Source organism: Dioscorea cayenensis, chromosome 4 (genome assembly GCF_009730915.1).
Source record: "Dioscorea cayenensis subsp. rotundata cultivar TDr96_F1 chromosome 4, TDr96_F1_v2_PseudoChromosome.rev07_lg8_w22 25.fasta, whole genome shotgun sequence".
Taxonomy (NCBI): domain Eukaryota; kingdom Viridiplantae; phylum Streptophyta; class Magnoliopsida; order Dioscoreales; family Dioscoreaceae; genus Dioscorea; species Dioscorea cayenensis.
In genome coordinates, this window is record NC_052474.1 from 6537990 (window position 1) to 6557411 (window position 19422).

The following is a 19422-nucleotide window of genomic DNA, read 5'->3' on the forward strand; positions in this document are numbered from 1 at the left end:
GAAGAGCAGCTCCTTTTTTTTTTTTTTAATCTACATTATTTTATATTTTGGTTTTTTAAAGATAAATTTCAGTGGATAATAAGTAATATTTAACTTTTATAATTATTTTATTTACTATAATAAAAATATAAATCACAGTCTCTCTTGACATGTTGATACCAACATTTTTTTTCATAAAATTTTTATTTAAAAAAAATTAAGATTAAACTCTAAATTTTATGTAAGATGCACAAATATTTTTTGAGTTTGCTCTGCACTTCACACTGACTGGTTATATAATATTTAAATAATTTTAAAAATATATAAATATTTTTTTATTTAATGTTATGTAAGTAAAAAACCTTTACTATTATGTTATGTTATTCTAGTTTTTAATTAATTTGTTAATGATACGGTTTATCCTGTGTTTACATTTAGCTCTAAATTTTTAATTTTGATAATTAATCTTTATATTTGTAGGCTAATAGCATTTTCAATATTTGTATTTATTCTTTGGTCAACTAGCTGGTCCAAATTCATTGCTAAAGTATTGAAAAACAATCTTTCCATTAATCAAATTTAATCATTTAAAAAAATACTCAATATATATATAATGTTTTAAATTAATCTAATAACCGTGGACTTCTTGTGTGCTTTTTAAGCCTAAAATGTCTCAGATATAAACCACTAAAAATGGTTCATGTCTGATAATAGCAAGCAAGTGGATCGAAAAGCAAGCGTGGACATTACGAAATTGTAATTTTATAATGTTTCTAGGACCATTGAGGAATTTTCAACAAATACGGCACTGGCGGCATGTATGGTCATGATCACGTGACTATCACGTGCTTCAGGGGCCCCAAGCTGGTGGCTTGGTGGACTGGTATCAATAGCCGAAAGGCGAGGCAAACGCCATTATTCTCGAACAAAAAGATCGAGAAAAATAGAGAAGAGACGAAGAAGGCGGAGGAGGTGAGGAAGAGAGAAGACCTCAGCGAAGTCACAGAGTAGGTGGACGTGTGGGAGTGCTAAGCGGAGAGAGAGGGGCACATGGCAACCATCAAGAGCCTCCGAAAGGCTTACGGCGCTCTCAAGGACTCCACTACCGTCGGGCTCGCCAATCTCAATAGCGATTTTAGGGTATTTGTCAATCAATCCATCCACTGTTTGTTTACAATCGCAATCTTTATAGATCTGACCTAATTCGTCTTTATTTGTATCTCTCTTTGTAATTGAGGATTTGGATGTTGCCATCGTGAAAGCCACGAATCACGTCGAGCGCCCGCCCAAGGAGAGGCATATCAGGAGTACGATTATTATGAGTTCTTTTTCTTTTTGGATCTTGTATTGTTTTCTATGTTTTGATTTTGGTGTGATAAGCACCGGAAACGGGAGTATTAACGTGTTCGTGGCTGTCCTACGCAGAGATCTTGGCGGCTACCTCGATCACTCGCCCGCGTGCTGATGTCGCTTATTGTATACATGCTCTCGCTCGACGCTTGGGAAAGACTCATAATTGGACGGTATTCACTCCTGCTCACTTGCACTCGTTAGATCTGTTCCTTTTGAGCATGTTATTGAGTTTTAGTTCTTCATATCAAGATCATGGCTTTTTCACGCTGAAGAAAAAATAATATGGATTGTTTGATAACGTGTGGTGGTTTTGGATGATGTCTTTTCTATTCCACCCTTCTTTTTTGGTCTGAAAATAAAATTGCATCTTTTTTTCTCTAGGCTTTAGGAATTGCCTGTGAAACCTAACTGTGGGGTCGATTGGTTGATACAGTGTCTTGGTCTGGTTTTGCTAATCTCATGTATTTAAAGTTATGTGTTCTCTTATTTACAAAACCTTTTGTTTCAAGCGGGAAGGTGGTATGATGGAGGACTCTCATCTAACTGACAATGTTCTTGATGTGGTAATAAGTGGGAGCCTTGTACGGTAGTATTTCAAACAATGAACTATGGAGGTGAAAAAAATTTACTATTATTGAAGCAAGTTTGATTGTATGTTAGCAACCACTATCATAAATAGAGATAAGACAATGGTCACTTTCAGTATCATAAATAATACTCAAAATTTATTACTTGATTGAAGTTTTTTGGTGACTAACCCATTCAAAGAGGAATCTTAGACAATTATCAGTGAAGTATGTGATGGTGGTGACTGTCGTTTTCGTCACCAATGTGTTGGTTGTGTTTCATTATGATTAGTCCAACAAACATTGCCCTTTACGGCAGCCTTTGCTGATGAAGATATTTTTCCACGTCGAATATTATGGATGATTCGTGTGAAAGATAAGGTGCACTGCTACACTTTATAAATCATAAAATTGAATCCATATCATGTGTTATTTTTAACAGCAAACTTCATCTATCCATGGTATAGTGAAATTCTATTGGCACCTTCTTTCTCTTTTCCACATTTTTTCAATTTTGTTTCTTGTTGCACACACTGTTTGCTCCATTACACTAGGGGGCAACAGTCAAATCTGCTTGCACATTCGAGGACTAAACTTCTATATCCTGATCTGTCTGATATGCAAACTGAACTTCACCTATTGCAAGTTCTAGCAGTATGAGATTCCTGACAGAGAATAGAGTGAGGTACACATAGTTGGAGTTGTGGATTATACTGCCTGTAATTGCCAGCTCTTATTATGGTTTCTTAAACAGAAGTTGTCCTTTACGGGTGCCTTGTCTGGTGAAGGCATACTCTTCAATGAACATTATGCATGATTTAGATGAAATATAACGTAGGCAGCTGCACTTTTGTGTAACAGGTTAGAAAATTAATTCCATGCTTCGTGTTCACGCTAACCATGGACTAAGTGTTCCACAGTTTAGTGGAATTCCGCTAAACACTTCTTTCTCTCCACCACTTATATGAACTTTAGTTTGTTATCTCTCAAATTATTTGGTCCATTACTTCAAAGCAGCAACAATCAGATCTTCAGTCATGTTCTAGGGTGAAACTCCCATCTCATCATTGCTATGCCCTAACTAAGCCTCACCTGCAGCAAGCTCTAGCTATGTGTTTTTCCTTATTATGAGGAATAAATGTGAGAATGTGGACAGAAATTGGCTGAGGTATCCTGCCTGGTTTTGGGTTCACAACCAATAACATCTTTATCTTCAGCAGTGAAGCTCATTTGAAGAACACCCTGCATTGATAGTTGATGAGAAGCCATATTGTGATATTGACAATCACGAGACACTTTCTTTTACTGCATATAGTTATATTTCTTATTCCCTGATTTATTATTTCCTTAATTTCTTGAAACAAGGTTCATTATAAGGAAGAATCTCACTGCTTATTGTGGCAGGTATAGTTTAGTGGTAAAAGTGCAATTGGGAATTTCCATTCTTTATGGGAAACTGTGTGACAGTGTCCTCTTGGCAAATTCATCTCTTTTTGTTCTATATGTAGCGGTGCTAAATTACAATATGATGCCTTCTGTTTTCGAGTTAAAAAATTGGATTTAAAATCCTTTTATTTAACTTTATTGCCTGAGATAGTTAACTAATTTTTCTTTGTATGGAATTGATCAATCATTTTTTTCATCACTTGCAACTTATTACATATGAATTCCAGAGAGAGCAAGCACAAAAATGCATGAAAAGAGGTAACCAAACAGTAATAATTGCTTTGGCAATGCTAAAAGTGCCAATTCTTTAGCTATATTGTCTTAATTTTATTTGTAAATTTTCTTTGTTTTTCCTTGTTTGTTATCTTGAACATACATCACAAAAGTATCTTCTAATCTTACAATTTCTTTTTATCTTGAGAACATGCTGAGTGAGAAACAGTTACTGTATTACAATTACTGATTTGTTTTCTTTCATCCACCACAGGTAGCATTGAAAACACTAATAGTCATTCACAGGACCCTAAGGGAGGGTGATCCTACATTTCGCGAAGAGCTTCTAAATTTCTCTCAGAGGGGGCGTATTCTTCAATTGTCAAACTTTAAGGATGATTCTAGCCCGATTGGTTAACTCATCATCACTTGCCTAAATCATTTTGAAGAGGACCTAATCATAGTCCTTTTTCTCAGAATGGAGTTTCTTTCTCACTTAAGATAATTATTTCTGCAGCATGGGATTGCTCAGCATGGGTTCGCACTTATGCTTTGTTTTTGGAGGAAAGATTGGAGAGTTTCAGAGTTTTGAAGTATGATGTCGAAGCTGAGCGATTGGCAAAGCCCAATCAAGGCACTGAAAAGGTGTTTGAATAATGATTCCCATTTATTATGTCTCTTCTTTCTCGTTTTTGGCATTTGCATATTTAAAGTGACAAAATTAGTGTCAGCATTACAAATAAAGCCCGTTTTGGTTAACAAAGCCGCTGCATTGACACAGGGCCACAGTAGAACAAGGGAACTGGATTCTGAGGAATTGTTAGAGCAGTTGCCTGCTTTACAGCGATTACTATTTCGTCTTATTGGATGCCATGTAAATTACTACAACCTTTAGGAACATCAGTTTCATTCCTACCACTTATCATTTTCAAGTAATCATACCCTTGTCTGATTTGATTGCAGCCAGAAGGAGGTGCAATTAGCAATTATGTAATACAATATGCTTTAGCTTTGGTAAGCTACTAAACTTTCAATCGCATATATTTTGTTTCTGCTTAATTCTTGACTTGAAACTCTGCTTATAAATCTGTAAATATATAATTAGTTTGCCTAAAGAAGGCATTCATATAACATTAATGATTACCACAGCTGCAATTTTTCTAATTTTATAGTTATCAGAAACTGGTGGACCATTCCCTTTTGCATTTCTTGCATAACTTTAAAGTATAAGCAAAACTTAATATTACACTGGTACTGCCAAGCTTGGCACCTTTATCCAATTGACCGATTTAAATTCTAAAAATTTAGTCCAGGGTTGATAGATAAGGGCTAGAATTTAGACCTCTGATTGATAGGCAAGAAGACCCCTGTTTTTTCATTCTGTTACCCAAAGCAAATTTTTCTTAATTGATAGAGCTGTGTTCAAGTAAGTGTAAGACAGAACTACACATTAAACAAAAATCATATATGCTTTTCTTCAGGGAGTGTGCATCAATTAATTTGTATGACTTCATCTGGAGAATGTTCTTCAACATAGAATCTTGGCAATGTCTTACTGCTACTTCCAGGACTCTGGCACAAGCACGAATAGAAGAAACTAAGAATGATAATGGGTTGCATCAGTTATTACTTTATAACTCTCCTTGTGATTGATCTGCCATCTCTATTATGAGATAGTGAGCTAGTGAGACAACATTATTAAGTTTAACCTAGTACATTAAGATATTTTAACCTAGTACTTAAAGATATTTTCAAGGATGAGTATTTTTTTCATTCTATTGTGAGATCAAATTATCATTAATTGTGACTATAGTATTTTATTCTTTCTTTTGGCAGCTTATAACCTGATTGCCTGTGTGTAGGTATTGAAAGAAAGCTTTAAAATTTATTGTGCTATTAATGATGGCATCATCAACCTTGTAGACAAGGTACTAGATATTCATCATTATCATGACCCTTTATTAGCATAGTTGACCTATGAGGCCCCCTATGTTCCTTCCTATCGATTGTTATTTCTGCCTCATTGCAGTTCTTTGAGATGCCAAGACATGAGGCCATCAAGGCGCTTGAAATATACAAAGGGGCCGGCCAACAGGTATATTGATGCACCAGGAACTGCTAGTTCTTATTTTTGGATAGCACTCCTCCTTGGTGATTATTTTAACTTCTGTTCTCACTTCTCACAGGCTGGGAGCCTTTCTGATTTTTATGAAGTTTGCCGAGGATTAGAACTAGCTAGGAATTTTCAGTTCCCTAATTTAAGAGAGGTACTAAATCTCAAATTCTTTAGAGTGCATCGCTTATTCTATCAAGTCTTCAATTCTGGCTGACATCATCTATTTCTTCTTTTCCAATTTAGCCTCCACAATCATTTCTTGCAACGATGGAAGAATATATAAGAGAAGCTCCTCGAATGGTTTCCACGCTTAAAGAACCACTGGTTTGTTTCTTGATTTAAAGAATTGTTTTTTCTTTAAATTATATTCCAAACATGTACTTTTGATTTAATAACTACCCTCTCTACTTATAAATATAATATGATCATGAGTATGCAGAAAATCTAAATTGTAGCTGGAATCTGGCTTGAATGTGTAACATATTGAAAGCCTTTCCCTGTACTCTTCTTTTGATTCAGACTTATCTATTCTTTTTCTAGCTTAATATCATAGTAAACAGTGGTTTCCAACCATATAGGAGAAAAGGTGAATGTACCAGCCTTTTCCACTAAGGTAGTGTTTGTTTCAAGGGATTTGGAGTTACATGTAACTCCAAATCCCTTATCTTTTTAAAATCCGGTGTTTGTTTTGATGTATTTCATTTTTCATGTGTTTTTGAAATCACATTATTAAGGGATTTTGGTTTACGGCCAAAATGACCGTAAAACCAAATCCCGGGAGTTCAAAACCAGTATATATGCATATGTATATATATATACATATACAAAAATCTATACATATACATATATACACATACACGTATATGTATACATATAAATATACATACATATATTTATATATACATACATGTATGTATATACATTCCCTAGATATACCTATATATAGTATGTTTACATATATATAAATACACATATATAGATATATATATATATATAAGTATATATGTATATACACACAAATATACACATATACTTATACTTATACATGTATATATACTCATATACATATATGTATATATATGCATATATGCATATACACAGACATATACATACACTTATACACATGTTTTCCAATTTCAGATTTACAAATCCTTCCAAACAAACATAAAATCTTATAATACAGTAATTCCAGTTACATCCAACCAAACACAAGATTTGACTGCACTGTATTTTGAAAGCGAAGTATTTCCAGTTACATTGTAAGTAGAAATCCACTGCATTTAGAATTACATCCAACCAAACACTACCTAAGACAACGTAATTCAGCTGTTGTTGGAACTAGATGATGGTGTCCAATTTGAATTTGAGTTGGATATTGTGGTCTATAGAGTACTGTCTTTATTGTCAGATGTGGATAAGATGGAAGGGAATGGTCTCTGGAGGTGATTCTGTTCTGTTGGAATGATAGAGAGAGGAAATGTTATAAAAGTGGGTGCATCTTGAAGAACCTGTTTTGTATTTTATGGCATAGCTTTTGTCTTTGTTTAGACACTGGCATGTTTCGAGATATAAGAAAGGAGGCAAAGGTGTTTGCTGTTTGGGATATATGTGTTTACATTTTTGTGATTGGAGATATGACAAATGATGAGGTACTAGTAAAGGCAATGGTCTGTGAGAATCTTTTACTATGCATGATTTCTCCACAAATAAAAAAATTGAAGCAGTTTCTCTGTACCTTACGATATCATAGAAACATCTCAAAAATGATCCAGCAATTGGATTTTGATGAAAATAGTCCTACTTTCCCATAGTTTCTAGTTGAGGTTGCTGTCTTATATTCTTCGGAATTTTATTAGTGATGTGCACTTTGATCCCTATCATGACAAGATATCTTTTGAATGTAAAATTTTCAACCAGGATTTCCCAGAAAGGCTCCTTTTGACTTACAAACCAGAAGAAGTTACTGAATCTGCTGAGATTGCAGAACCATCCATTGAGGAGCCCAAGGCGATGTCTTCTGATATTGAAGTTGCATCTCCGATTCCTGTGGCTGATCCTATTCCTAGGGCTGAAACTGATGATCTACTGGTAGGCCTTGTGCAAAAGATTTGATCATCTTTATCTCCACATCCACCTTAATGCCATCCTAATATGATTGTGCAGGGATTGAATAGCTCAGTTCCTGATGCATCAGAAATTGAGGAAAGCAATGCATTAGCTCTTGCAATAATTCCATCTGGTATGTCTTTCAAATTTCTCTTACTAATACTTAATTACTTCATATTTACATAATTTGCATTGACACTGGTAAATGTTAAACTATTTCATTCTCAGTCTCAGATGGTTCTACAAATTTGAATGGTTCTGGTACGATGCAAAACAAGGAATTTGATCCATCAGGATGGGAACTTGCTCTAGTTACGCCAAGCAGCAGTGACCCACCACCTGTTGAAAGCAAATTGGTTGGTTCTTTCGCTTCAGAACTGATTCAGTTTTCTTTCTTCTGCATTGACTTTGCTTCTTTAATCAAGGCATTTTTTTTTTAATTTTAGTGTGGTGTGGGTTGAGATCATTATATTATCTGTGCAATTGTGTTAGGCTTTTTCCTGTTTAGGTTCTAATCTTGAAATGTTATGGTCAAATCTTGATTTTTTTTATTTATTTTTTAACTCAAGGTGATGTCTATTCTATGCCTGCAGGCAGGGGGATTCGACAAACTTACATTGGACAGTCTATATGATGATGCCGCTTATAGACAGCAGAACAATTACTATGGAACAACAGCTCCAAACCCTTTCCTTGCACCTGATCCGTTTGCTATGTCAAACCAAATTGCCGCCCCACCTGCTGTTCAAATGGCTGCTATGGCTCAGCAGCAGCAGCAACAACAACAACAACAACAATGGTCCATGATGCCGCAGCCAAATCCCTTTATGCAGCCCATGCATCATCCGGCACCAATCACCCCAATAGCATCTAATCCCTTTGGTGATACGGGACTCGGAACATTTGGTGCTTACAATCCTCATCAACAAACAAATCCTTTCGGAAATCCTCAACTTCTGTAACTTAGTTGTGCTTCATATACAATTTTTCAGTGTCATTTGTGGAGCATGTTTGCACTCCCATCATGGCTGTGATTTCTTATATGAGGTTATATCAATGTATATGGACTTAAGTTACGGTACAAATTTGTAGTGCATGGTTTTTGTATGCTGTGGTAGCAGTCCACAGGCACTGTGAAAAAGCAATATTAAATACCCATTCAGTTGTTCTGCTTGTGATTTTAATTAGGGCTCGAGTCAATCTGTATTTATAAGTGGAAGGGTAATTTTTCCAGATCACTCATGCTTTTAAAACTTCATTTCTGTAATTACTTTTATGACAAGGAGTTTGTACTCTAGATTATTTTTATATAGCTGTTTCCTTATTTTATCACAATAGTTCTTTTGTTCATGTGTCTGCAATTTGAAACTTAGATCACCTGCACCTCCAAATGAAAATGTTTTCCTTTTTAATTTCTTACTTCATCACAATGACAAAACAGAGAAGCTATATCAACCACAATCTCATAGTCATTAATCATAAGAACAAGTTCACCATGAACTAATATCAAGCATGGGATTTCCTTAACCAAACAATGGCATCTTCCTCAACCTATCAAGCTTCAAACCCATACTTATAGCTACATCGCGTTTTCCTCCATCGATAAGAGCTTCTTTTAGATTCCCATACAACTGACCTGGAGGCCTAATACCTTTATCCAGCATCTCCTGAAAGTATCTGCAAGCCTCGTCGAGTCTGTTCTCGACACACAGTCCATTGATCAGCGATGAAAACATATGCATGCAAGGAAGGATTCCTCTCTCATTCATTTGTTTCCATACTTTCAAGGCCATGTCAACTCTTTCATTGGTACAGAACATACTAACCATCATGCTGTATGTATTGATCTCCGGCTCGCAACCAGGCTCCCTACTCATCTTCTGAAAAATATGATATGCCTCGTCTGTTTTCTTGGCTTTTATAAGATGATGCAGGATGATTTCATAAGTTCGAGCATTCGGACCAATACTGAAACTCTTCATATCATCCACAAACTCTGAAAGCATTCTCAAATTGCAGCACAGAACAGTAAGCACCAACAACTGCATTATATGTCGGTAACTCAGGCGCAAAGCCTCTAGCTTTGGATAGCTCAAAAAACGCCAGAGCTTCATTCAATCTCTCATCAGATCCTAATCCATTTATAAGAGAACAATAAATGTGAGGACTTGGTTTGATTCCCTTCATCTCCATCTCATGAAATATTTTAATGGCCTCATCGTGTTTATTCGACTTGCAGAAAGCATTGATGAGTATACCATATGTAACAACATCAGGTTCAAACCCAGCATCTAACATCTCTGCATAAACTGAATTCATCTCTGACAAATCCCTGTCTTTCCCCCAAGCTTCCAAAAGAATGGTATAAGTCTTGAGATCAGGAGTGAACCTCTTCCTCCTCTTCATGTCATTAAAAATCTCCTGAGCTTCAGCAACATGCTTTGATTTGCTAATAGTATCAATCAAGCAATTATAATCAGATAATTCAGGACTGAGACCATACTTCTCCATCCTCTCAAAAGCATCAATAGCTTCTTTAATCTTCCGAGCTCTGGCATATCTCCGAACAATCAGTCCGAAAGTCTCTTTCGTCAGTAGACGCAGAACACTCATAGAATCCACCAAACTCCAAACCAATCTAAATTGTTTGATCTTGCCAAGTGCTTCAATAAGACAATGAAAACTCTCAGTGGTATGTTTAAAACCAGGCTGCGTCTCAGCCCAACGGAAGAAGGCCAGAGCCAGCATTCCTGCATTACTTAGTTTCTTCAGCACCTCAACCACAAGCGGAGGAGATACCTGCACTCCAGACTTATCCAGACAAAATGTGACCATGGAGCTTGATTGGTTTGAGAGCAAAACACAAATCTTTTCGGCATCTTCCGAGACTCTCCGACTGTCAGAAGCTGGAGTTTCATTGACTGTGGCATGTCCAACGTAAAACTCAGTGTTTGCCACACCATGTATTGATTTTTGACAAACTTTCCTGTATCTATTTGCTTCAGAGGCATTTCGTCGAACAGTTGGTGGGCAATGTGATCCGAGAGTGGGACTAAACCTCGGACACTCACAAGAAGGCTCTTTGCGTATGCTGGATGGCGAACTGGACGATCCGAGCTTGAGAGGATGGTGATGATAAAGAGGAATCAAAGCTGAGAGAGTGTTTTGTGGATTTGGATAGCAAACGGGCACACATGAAGCAGTGATTCATTGGTGCTGTACAAGAAAGTGCAGAGAAGCAAAGACTATCAAACAGGGGTTTTTTTCTACTGTGGGGGCGGGCATATATGGATGGGAATTATCTGTACATAACCACCGCTTATACTTTTAAAAAATATATATTTATCTGAAAAAAACTCTTTCATTACTTTCTGAAAAGTTTTAATGATGATTCGACTATCAATAGACAGTTTGATTTAATTGTTGATAAATTCATTAAATATGGTTGATGAATGAATGATTACTGAAGATCAATTTGTTTGTGCTTTTAACTCAACCCTAACTTAATATATAGTATTTGTATACTTAATAATTCACAAATATTGGTTCTAAGTAGCAACTCTAGCTTATATACATGCTAATTTAATCTCTTACTACTAATTTGAAAATTATAAATATTTATATATAATTGAAAGAACTGATATATTATTAAATTACTGAAATTTTTCAATAATAAGTTTTATTTGCCCACCAACTGAATAGAAGATGCGCCTCTTCCATTAAACTAACTTGTTAAAAATAAATTTACTCAATTTTAAATAAAAATTCTATAAAAAAAATAAATCTGTCATCATTTATATTTTTTATATGTATAAATATTCAAATTCGAAATCATTTACGTACACAACCTATGGCTCGGTCATTTGGACCAATTTCTATATTAAAAATAAATTTAATCTTTCACAATTTTGGCGTGGTTTAACTGACCCAAACACAAGTTTCTTCTAAAAATGACTTGAAATACCATTTTTTTATTTTTTATTTTTTTAAAAAAATTTCAAACTAAGATTATAACCAAAGAAAGTGGTAAGTTGTGATATTTGGGAAAGAGAGAAAGAGGATCTCGTTAGCGAAGATGGCGGGACTCGGAGCCAGTGTGCGATTGCCGCTGGTTTGTTCTCGCGTTGAGCCCCCTTTCCATAGCGTGGGAGCCGGCAGGACTGCAGTGATCCACAGCCACGCCAATCGGACACCGCTGGCGCTGGTGCTGGCGCTTCGAGGGTGCCCCTCGGTGATTCGATGCACGATTGGCCCTGATCCAGTCCTGCGAACCTGCAAGAACTGTAAGCAACCGTTCGACCCCTCTGTCAATCACCCTCGAGCATGCCGCTTCCACACCGCCCATTTTGGTGGTCAGTCTTCCTTCCTCGAGCATGCCAATTCGTAGTTAATTGTTCTTGTTGGATTCTTTTTTCCTTGATTTATTAATCTGTGGCATGGATTGACTTTCCAATCAATGTGGATGTGTCTGGTACTTCTGGCGTAAAAGAAAGATGTAATTTTGCTATGCCTTTAGACTAAATTTTGAACTCAACCTTAGTATCTACTTGTTCGGTTGAATATGATTTTGGAGCTGTTGTTCTCTTGCTTGTATGATCCAAAATTTGTCAATTTGGGAAAAATGTGTATGAGGATTGAAAAACCAAAATGTCCCCTCGAAGGCCAAAATGCATTTTAGGTAGGATTTCGCTATTTTCTTCTATGCAAATGTTTCAAAGGATGCACAACTGTCTTACATTGGATGAAATTTTAGCTAAAATTGAATCATTGGATTTATGTCATGTGCTCATATTTGACACTTTATTTGTCTTTCATAATCATATTTGAGATACAATGGTGCACATGTTGCATGAATTGCTTAATGTATAAACCATTGCCTAAATTCCTATAAGCATAAATGGTACTATATGTTTCATGACAAATCAGACCATATGCTCAAGCGAAAAGCGAAGTTCCTGAGCTAACTTAGCAGAAAGCGTCATTCTTTTCTGACCAGTCTACTCAATTTGTAATAAGTATAAGACTTAAGAGAAAATTTTGTGCAACATAATTTGGTGAGGTTTTGGGTGCTCACCACCTCTTATTGTTGTATGTTACTCCAAAATAAAATAAAATAAAATAAATAAAAAAATGTACAAAGCGGAGATAATGCATTAGCGCTGTGAGTTGCTTGATAGTAAAAGAGTTCAAGAATACTTGGGAAGTGGATTTAGATTGCCTTGTAAAGCAAACCTGGAGTTGAGTTTGCCCCTTTTGTGGTTGTCTTAGTTACAGACTATTCGATTAAGGAAATAGTTTTGTGATATTTGCATCATGTTCAAGAAAAGAATGCAGAAAATGGAAGAAACTAGAGAAAACATGGGACAATTAAAAAGGTTGATGAAACAGAAGAAATGATCTGAAATGGCCTTGAAGAAAATTTGTCTTCTAGGTTGTATTTACATACCCAAAAAAAAAAGAAAAGAAAAGAAAAGGTAATAGTAATAATAGCAATTTGCTATTTTTTGAAATGTTTACAACTACCTTAGCAGATTTTACATGCTTGCTTTTGCTTATGCTACAAATTCAGATAAATCAAGACCACTTTATATTTCACACTTGCTAGAATTGTTGCCTATAGCATTATGCTATTTTTGTGCTGGATACTATAAATAAATGGTCAATTTTATATCATGTGTTTATACTTCACCTTTATATAAAATCAGATTGTAGCTGGAAGATTTATTTTTCCAATAAGATTATTCAAGTATAACTTCTTCTCAAAATAGGTCCTCCATAACAATTGCAAAACTAGAAGGTGGCGGAACAATTGTCTCACATTGATCTGGACATTATCTAACAATACCGGTCCCTTGTGTTTGGATGGGGATTATAGGGGGATTAAGGTTAATGTCTAAATTGATGTATTCTCCACCCTTACTTGATGTTGTTTTGTTAAAGTGGAGGAATAAGCAAATAGTCCTCTCACTTAGTATTAGCTAGGAGGAATATAGAAGGAATATTTGACTTTTATTTCCTATATAAGGAATGCAGTCCCCTTTTTAGGTCTTGTTTGGATTGGTTTATCAAAAAGTGCTTTTTTATAGTTTAGTAGAAGTGCTTCTGAAAAAAAGTGTTTTCTCCAGAGTAAGTTAAGCACTTTTTGTATTTTCTGTTTGGATTAATGTAGAAGTATAAGCTGTAAAAATAAGCTAAAAACAGTTTTTTTTTCATAAGCTGTTTATGACTAGCTTTTTAAAAAAAACTGTTTTTCAGCTTTTTTTTACAGCTTTTGCTTTTTCAGAAAAGCCAATACAAACACCATTTTTGGAACCCAGAAGTGCTTAACTTATAAAAAAACACTTCTGGGTTTTCCAAAAGCCAATCCAAACAATTCTTTATCCTAACACTTGTTGATTTGCTTTCATTATACTTTGAGAAACAAATACTTCCACGTTTACTAGACTGATTGAACTGTTGAAATCTTGTCCTCTATTTCTTTGGTCAAGACACTTTCAGAAGATATTTATTTCTTTTGTGAGTTCAAACATTCATCAAAGGTCCTCTGGTTAGTAATACTTCATTCCTTACAATGTCAGGAGAAACAAAGAGGAAATTTGAGAGTGTGTACACTGGAGGGACAATGAACACTCCTGATTCAGGCCAAGTATTCCAGTACTGGCATTGTTGTGGCTCTGAAGATCCGTTTGATGCTGGCTGTACTGCAGCTCCTCATTGCTCATACGATGATTGATTTGACTCCTGGTAAATCTTTGATCTATGTTTTTCTCACCCTTGTCGAGAGCCCTTCTATTTCTCTTATTCCAGTTAAACTCATAACTCATATTCCTCAGTCATTGTAGTTATTACCTGAATGTATATTGCAATTCCATGTTCAAACACCATTCAAGCACTACAACAGACATTGTATAATTTCAATGAAAACAAACAATACAACACAGAAGAAGGAAGCTTTGTTTTTCCATGAAAACAAAGAGAAATTACGAGGGGAAAAAAAAACAATAACAACAACAACAACAACAACAACATGAAGGAAGAAAGGAGAAATAGGAACATGTTGCCCATCAGATATTAACTAATTTAGCTTTAGAGGCTCTGACAGTGGCTTCATCAAGCTGGAAGACCTTGGAAAGAAGGCCGTCAGGAATTGAGGGTGTTGATCGAAAGAGAGACTTGGGAACACTGATTCCTCCTGGCAACTGACTGTTAAAAGCTGCATATGTCTGTGCCTTCCCCTTGCCAATGTTGCATTGGAAATGCATGAGACCCCGGGGCACAATGAACATCTCACCTTTCTTCACCACCTTGGAGAAGTACTTGTTATCAGCTGTAATGATACCGATGAATAGTGTACCCCGAACGACTATCACAAGCTCCGAAGCACGAGGGTGAGTGTGTGGTGCATTGATGCCTCCGGGTGCAAAGTCGACACGATTCATGGACATGCCCATGGTGTTGAGGCCCGGGAACTTTACGACAGTGCCGTGTGTAGTGAAGGAGCCGAACACATTGCTGGTATTGCCCTCCTTGGCTAGGACATCAGAGACGAGATCATCTGCTGTGACTTGTGAGGCCGGTTTGCAGGGATACCCATTTGCAAATCTCTGGCCTGTACTTAAATCAGCAATGCAAATGTCATCAACTGGATCAGGATCTGCATGACAAACATATGAGAAGTCTAGTAACAATATGATCATCAGTATCATGGACATCAAGAGAAACAAGGTTGTTGCAGTGGTAGTCTGGCCTGCCATTCTATTTCTTTTCCTTTCTCTGTGTGTTAGACTGTGTGGTTGGAGATGGCAGTTTGGACATGCATTTATAGTTGATTGAGGGAAGCTAGCTAACAAGAGTGCCAGATGAGCATGAAAATGATATGGGACTGGATGCTTGTGAGCTTTGATCTGTGATGGAGACAATATGGAATTTATGGAGCAGTTTTGTCCTGGATAGCATCACTTGGTCCATCTGGAGGGGATGGCTTAATTTAGAGATTAGTGGTCTGAAAATAATACTCGTCCGCCCTTCACTTGTTTTAATGTGTAGAACTATGGGAAGTATAATGTTGGAAATTGATCGCCTAGTGTAGATGACTTGGTAGATGAAAAACATGAGATGACTAAGCAAGTGAAGATGAACTTTGGTTTCCATCATTTGGATCATTTGCTTTTCATATGTTCTTTAAACAACATGAAATATGACAAACATTAAAGTGAGGTAGAAGATAAAGGTGAAAATCATAATGCAATCAAACTAGAGATGCTTATACCGGTTGCAGTGTTTAAATGGTTTGTAATATTCATTTTAGCCTTTGCTTTTAAAATATTCAATATTCTCTCTCTAAAACAAAAGTATTTATTATTATCCTTATTATTACCATATTAACACATTAAAAAAATAATACTTTTTGAATAATTTCTTTGCGTTGAAAAATTAACTAATATTCATTTTAAACTAAAATTGCCATTTTACGGCATTAGAGACTAACAAATTTATCATGGCAGCGAAAAAAAAATTATACAGATTTTTTTCTTAAAAAGAGTTGCTTGTCATCTATTTGTTAAAAAAAAATAATAATAATACCAAATAATTATATAAATAAATATATACATATACATTAGAACTAAACAATTATCTCTCTCGTCTTTTTATTTGTCCCGTTTTAAAAGGGTTATATAGTTTTTTTTGTGTCTTTAAAAAATTTATAAAACATTAAATATTTTTCTAAAAATTTACACTATATTTAAGCATATTTTTAAAAACATATTTTAAATAAAAATAAAATTTAAAAATTAATATATTTTTTTATAAATTTTAGATTACCAACTAATTTTAATAAAATTTTTTCAATTCATATGATTTAGTTGTAATTTAGTTAAAATTGACAAATAAAAAAACCATAGAGTATATTCAAACACGATGATTGCATCTAACAATTTGAAAATATAAAAAAACAAAGATGAACATTACATCAACAAATGAAGCATTTTTCAACCATCATACAAACATGATTCCAAGTAGTTTAAGAGGAAACCATCAATGAGGTGCAGGTTTAAGTATCAAGACTGATTTAAACTTAAATGCAAGACATTAATAACGAAACTCTTACAAACAAGTCATTAATTAACCTGCTCCAGGTCTAAGAAAACAGGAAATACAATTAGTTCAATAGAGTAAACACCGCTCTCAAACTCAAAACGGCAAAAAGATTCTAACTTGGAAGGCCTTACTGGCGTGTTCTAGTAACCTCTCGTGATTTCCCAAACTCTAATTACACCATCAGTGTAACCAGTGTACAGAGTGCTCCCATCAGAGCTCCAGCTCAAACTTGTGCAGTGCAGCAGCTGGCAACACAAACTCATTAGATTTCTTTATCAAGGTAAGAAACATTATGTACAGATGCAGTATGCAGGGACAAATTATTAATCAGGAAATCCAGCACATGTTTTCTAATGGTTCATCATAACATAAGCAAAAAAACATCCTAAATCTGCCGAAGGGAATCTTCTACAATTAAATGGTTCGCAAAACATGGAGTTGCAAACTATAGTCTAGCTCTTGTTGAAGCAACACAAACATAATATATCATAACATGATCTTCACACACCATCTAATATAGCAGATCAAAGTAAAAGCAACAAGATTTTGGTCTAAGAGAACTAAAATTGGGGTGAACTGAATTTAGCCAATTCAAGGTTATTGGCAAAAGAGGCTTAGAAAAGTAGTAGATGTCTCATCTCAGAATGGAGTGAAACTCTTGAAAATATTAACCAAGGATAGGAAATTGTAGGTCTTCTTTTGCGATGATTAGTAAATAGTGGTCATCAGGCTAATAATGGCAGTCAAACATTTCCCACAAGAAAGTGTAAACCTATCTCTGATGCATATAGAACAGTCGATATGATTCTATAAATTGCATTACAGTTAACTCTGTGAGTAGTTTATATTCTTAAGTTCGGATCAAATGCAAACAATGATTTCCTTATGCATTCATAAGACATATATTAATGCGGTTCTCTATCTTGATTCAACATAGACTATAAAGAACATGTATGCATCAGCTAAAAGCAACTTATATGAATGTTTTGCACCAAAAACTCATGTCAGTGTAAACAATTTGAATAAAAATAATAACATAGATCTATAAAAGCTACCAAAAGCTCTAACCCCCAAATGTACCTAACAATACAAAGAAAAACACAACAATGCTACAAATAATCATGCTGAAACAAAATAACAGAACCACAGCCAATTAAAGTTAACTTTAAGGAAGCCAAAATCAATGATGCTCACAATAAGTTTGTCAACGTGAAAACTAATAGGAACACATCTTATAGACCATGCAACAAAAACATAACTGAGGCAAATAAAACATGGTAAAACAAGAACACAAAGCAAAACCTAACCAAAAATCTTAGCATGGTTCTTAGAAGAATAAAAGATTCAGCATTCAGAGACCAATCTACTGATGCAGCATCATACATTCATCACCAACATGTATGCATCCAAGTAAAACTTATACAAAGCATATAAACTATATTAACCATTAAGAGAAATACTAGACCCAAACAAACAAAATAGACTTAAAACTAAAAGGAAGCAACCACAAAACATACATTTCTACCGATTTAAAGTCAAATCCCAATATATTACGCAAAGATAAGTTAATATTCGTTATACCTGATTCTTTCCAGTGGTTGCTTCGGGCTTGAGATCCTGCACAATGGACTTACTCTCCAGGTCCCAGATCTTGACACTGACCTCAGTAGCAGCACAAAGCCAGTACCTGTTAGGGCTGAAACATAGGGAGTGGATGATGGCTCCAGCCTCAAGCGAGTAGAGCTTCTTCCCTTCGGCCAAGTCCCAAAGCAGGGTCACCCCGTCCTTACCACCACTAGCACAAAGAGAACCATCAGGGCTGACAGCGACGGCATTCACGTAGCCTCCATGGCCGGTGAGGGTGGACCGGAGCTTACAGTTCGTCAAGTTCCAGATCTTTACCGTCCGATCCCAGGATCCAGAGACGATTGTAGGCTGGTAAGCGTTGGGGCTAAAGCGAACGCAAGAAACCCACCCAGTGTGGCTGTCGGCGTCTTGGATGGTGTACTTGCATTCGCCGAGGGTATTCCAAAGCTTGATGGTTCGGTCACGGGAGGCGGAGACGATCTGGCGATTGTCAATGGAGAATGCGACCGAGAGGACGTCCTTGGCATGGCCAACGAAGCGGCGGGTGGTGACCCCGGTGGCAAGGTCCCAGAGACGGAGCTCACCGTCCCAGGAGCCGGAGAGAGCAAACTGGCCATCGGATGAAAGGACCACGTCCTGGACGAAGTGGGAATGGCCAGTGAGGCGACGACGAGGGACGCCGTACACAGTGTTCGCCGGATCTCCGGTGCCCGTCTCTTTGGTGAGGTGCCAGACAAGGACGGACTTGTCGCGGGAGGAGGAGACGATCATGTCGGAATTGTCGATCGGAGTGGCGATCGCCGTCACCATGTCAGAATGACCTTTCAACGTGCCCCTGAGGACTAGAGTATCCGCCATTCTCGGTGCTGGCCGGAGCTCGCAGAGAGGTGGAAAATGGGTACTCCGCTGGCACTGCGCCGCCGAGGGAGGATTTCTAGGGTTTGGGTGAGAAGGCGC

At 36.4% G+C, this 19422-nt stretch overlaps 5 protein-coding genes across 5 annotated transcripts; 2 read left to right on the forward strand and 3 right to left on the reverse strand.

The window, feature by feature from the left end:
• The first annotated feature begins 892 nt into the window (after nt 1–892).
• On the forward strand, nt 893–8966 carry LOC120258490 (putative clathrin assembly protein At2g01600). Its single transcript, XM_039265914.1, has 15 exons — nt 893–1119; nt 1217–1286; nt 1405–1502; nt 3832–3970; nt 4075–4202; nt 4339–4431; nt 4521–4571; nt 5420–5485; nt 5587–5652; nt 5744–5824; nt 5917–5997; nt 7591–7761; nt 7837–7912; nt 8008–8135; nt 8373–8966. Exons 1-15 carry the CDS (start codon nt 1030–1032, stop codon nt 8739–8741), a joined length of 1707 nt encoding a protein of 568 aa, XP_039121848.1. The 5' UTR covers nt 893–1029; the 3' UTR covers nt 8742–8966.
• Nucleotides 8967–9170: 204 nt separating this feature from the next.
• On the reverse strand, nt 9171–10986 carry LOC120258618 (pentatricopeptide repeat-containing protein At1g71060, mitochondrial-like; the record flags this gene model as incomplete). Its single annotated transcript, XM_039266077.1, is given in 2 exon segments — nt 9171–9770; nt 9772–10986. Coding segments are annotated over 2 exon segments (1683 nt in total), but the record flags the coding sequence as incomplete, so codon positions are not given.
• Nucleotides 10987–11811: 825 nt separating this feature from the next.
• On the forward strand, nt 11812–15927 carry LOC120259557. The gene is made up of 2 exons (XM_039267186.1): nt 11812–12131; nt 14358–15927. Exons 1-2 carry the CDS (start codon nt 11855–11857, stop codon nt 14510–14512), a joined length of 432 nt encoding a protein of 143 aa, XP_039123120.1. The 5' UTR covers nt 11812–11854; the 3' UTR covers nt 14513–15927.
• LOC120258619 (rhicadhesin receptor-like) lies at nt 14844–15533 on the reverse strand. The gene has a single exon (XM_039266078.1). It carries the CDS (start codon nt 15531–15533, stop codon nt 14844–14846), a length of 690 nt encoding a protein of 229 aa, XP_039122012.1.
• Nucleotides 15928–16765: 838 nt separating the features above from the next.
• LOC120259200 (guanine nucleotide-binding protein subunit beta-like protein) lies at nt 16766–19422 on the reverse strand. The gene is made up of 2 exons (XM_039266758.1): nt 18460–19422; nt 16766–17123 (listed from the first exon to the last, which is right to left on the reverse strand). The coding sequence occupies exons 1-2, from the start codon at nt 19321–19323 to the stop codon at nt 17019–17021; spliced, it is 969 nt and encodes a 322-aa protein (XP_039122692.1). The 5' UTR covers nt 19324–19422; the 3' UTR covers nt 16766–17018.